This window comes from Budorcas taxicolor, chromosome X (assembly GCF_023091745.1).
Source record: "Budorcas taxicolor isolate Tak-1 chromosome X, Takin1.1, whole genome shotgun sequence".
Taxonomy (NCBI): domain Eukaryota; kingdom Metazoa; phylum Chordata; class Mammalia; order Artiodactyla; family Bovidae; genus Budorcas; species Budorcas taxicolor.
In genome coordinates this window covers 77,426,778-77,429,260 of record NC_068935.1, presented here as the reverse complement: position 1 = coordinate 77,429,260, position 2,483 = coordinate 77,426,778, and the positions used below count along the sequence as shown (strand labels likewise).

The 2,483-nt window shown below is 60.6% G+C and overlaps 1 protein-coding gene across 1 annotated transcript; it reads right to left on the bottom strand.

Moving 5' to 3' along the window:
- Nucleotides 1-254: 254 nt before the first annotated feature.
- LOC128070499 (polyadenylate-binding protein 1-like 2) lies at nucleotides 255-1,008 on the bottom strand. The gene has a single exon (XM_052663804.1). The coding sequence runs from the start codon at nucleotides 1,006-1,008 to the stop codon at nucleotides 406-408; it is 603 nt and encodes a 200-aa protein (XP_052519764.1). The 3' UTR covers nucleotides 255-405.
- Nucleotides 1,009-2,483: the final 1,475 nt, after the last annotated feature.

The following is a 2,483-nucleotide window of genomic DNA, read 5'->3' as shown; positions in this document are numbered from 1 at the left end:
CTCCGGGTAGTAGGGTCATGGGGAGCAATTACTCTCTTGTTTTCCCTCATCTGATTTCCTTTTCCTTCCTGATGTTTCTACCATGATATTGCATCACCTGTGCAATAAACAAAGAGAGAAAGTGCTTTTTAAACCAAACCACAGGAGAAGAGGCAGCCTTTAACTATCAAGTGGCACAGATTAGCAAGATTATTCACAACACCCAAGGTGGGTGTGGCAGGAGGGGAGGAAAGGGAAGGGGGAAGTAGAGAGAGAGAGAGAGAGAGGGAAGGGGTGAAAGAGAGACCTGCACTCCCAATACAATACACTGCTGGTGGGTTGGGGGGAATGGGATGGGTGGGGGGTTTGTAAACCGGGTGGGAGCCAAGGTTTGGCTCTGCTGGCTGGCTCGCTCCTGGGATGTTTTCATCGCAAGGTGGCCTCCTCATCGGTGTCTTCCTCAAAATCCTTGACGTCAGCACTGGTGGACTGCCTGGCCCAGGCTCCCCTTTCGGCCTCTCGTTCTTTATGCGACTTGAATCTCCCAACGAAAATTTTGCGGTAGTTCAGGAACATGCCATTCATCGCATCTATGGCCCGCTCGGCGGACTCCTGCTTCTGGAAGTGCACGAACCCATAGCCCTTGGGCCCCTTTTCGTCGCAGGCCACTTTGCAGGACAGGATGTTACCGAACGCGGAGAAGATGTTGTACAGAGCCTTGTTGTCGATGGTCTTGCCCAGGTTCTTGATGAAGACGTTGCCCACTCCGCTCTTGCGGAGCGAGGGGTCCCGCTGGGACCACATGATGCGCACCGGCCTGCCCTTGATGACATCAAAGTTCAGGGTCTCCAGGGCCCGCTTGGCGTCCACCGGTTGCTGGTAGTTGACATACGCATAGCCCAACGATCGGCGGGTGATCTTGTCCCTGCAAAGGCGGATGGAGAGGATGGGCCCGGCAGGGCTGAACTTCTCGTACAGCATTGCCTCCGTCACCTCAGGGTGCAGGTCGCCCACGTACAGCGAGGCCATAGGAAAGTCCGGGTTCCCCTCGGAGCCCCCGCCGGTTTCCGCATCTGCATCAGCGGCGGCAGCAGCCGCCGCCGCCGCTACCGCCGCCTCCACCTCCGCAGCGGCATCCGCATCCGCCTCCCCTAAGGCGGGCGCCGCAACCTCTGCTGCGGCGGGGGCGGCGGCTTCGGCCTCGCTGGCCTCCACCACCGCCACGGCCGCCGCCGCCAGTGCAGCCTCCGCCTCCTCCTCCGCCAGGGCTGCCACCGCCTCCCCCAGGGTGGCCTCCGCCACTGCCTCCTCTACTGAGGCCTCGGCCTCCACCTCTGCTTCCGCCTCCGCCACGGAGGCCTCTGCCACCGCCTCTGCCACGGTCGCCGCCGCAGCCTCCGCCGCCGCTGCAGCCGCAGCCGCCACCGCCGCCGCCACTGTCGCCGCTGTCGCCACGGTCGCCGGTGCCGCCGGGCCGCTGCCGCGACCTTCCTTCCCGCGAGCCTGGGGGGTGGAGGGGGAGGAAGGTGAGAGGGTGGAGAGGGCAAGAAGGCAGGTGGGCGCCGGAACCCGGGCCGGGGGCGCGAGCTGGGGCGGAGGACCCCGGGCCAGCCGATCCAGCGAGTCCCAGTCACCTGGGATGGCTAGCGCTGCCAAGAGCGCGCCGGTGCGAGTCACCGCAGCCTGCAGCCCGCAGCCCGCTGCTGCCGCCGCCGCTCGGTCGTGGGTTAGCGTGCGGGGCGCCGGCGGGCGGCGTGTGGTGGGGGGCGGGGGGTGTTGGCGTCTGTGGTCCGGGCAGCTGGGAAGGCTTCTGTCTCTTTGGTTCCCCCTGTGGCTGCTGCGGGGCTTCGGGGCAGCGGGCGGTGGGAGGGGGCGGGAGCTTGGTGTTGGCGGGAAGAAGTGTGGGTTCTCAGCCTCTCGATCGACTGGATGTGTAAGAAGAGGAAGATGGGGAAAGGGTTCCATGTGGACCAAGGGAATCTGACATAGATTTAGGGAGTTTTGTTTTATCCTTCCTCTCCCCATAGAACATTTAAATGATTAAATCAAGCACCTTGCAAGAGAAGGTGGGCGGCACTGAGAAAACATTTGCCTGGCCTAAACAAAGCGAAGCAAAAATGGTTTTCTCGAGTTAAGGGGTTGGGTCTTCCCCACCTCAACACACACACACTCCTAAACATTACCGCCACCAAGGCAACAACTCCTACTCTGAGCTGGAGCTGGGGCTAAGGGGACACTCTCCCCTTCCAGCCCTGCAGCCCGCTGACCCATTTTTTTTTTTTTCAGAGATTCTTCCCCATTTTCCAGCTCTTTCCTTCCTCTACAACACTTGCGGAAGAAATAAAAGAACACAAGAACACGTACTCATTTATTCATAATGCCATGCCACAAATATTTATGGAGCCTAGGGATACACAGGAGTCTGAAGCCAGAGGAGATGGACCGGTTTTGAGATTGACCTTGGGAGCAGACAGTGTGGGCTGGAAACCCTGTCCCTGCTCCAG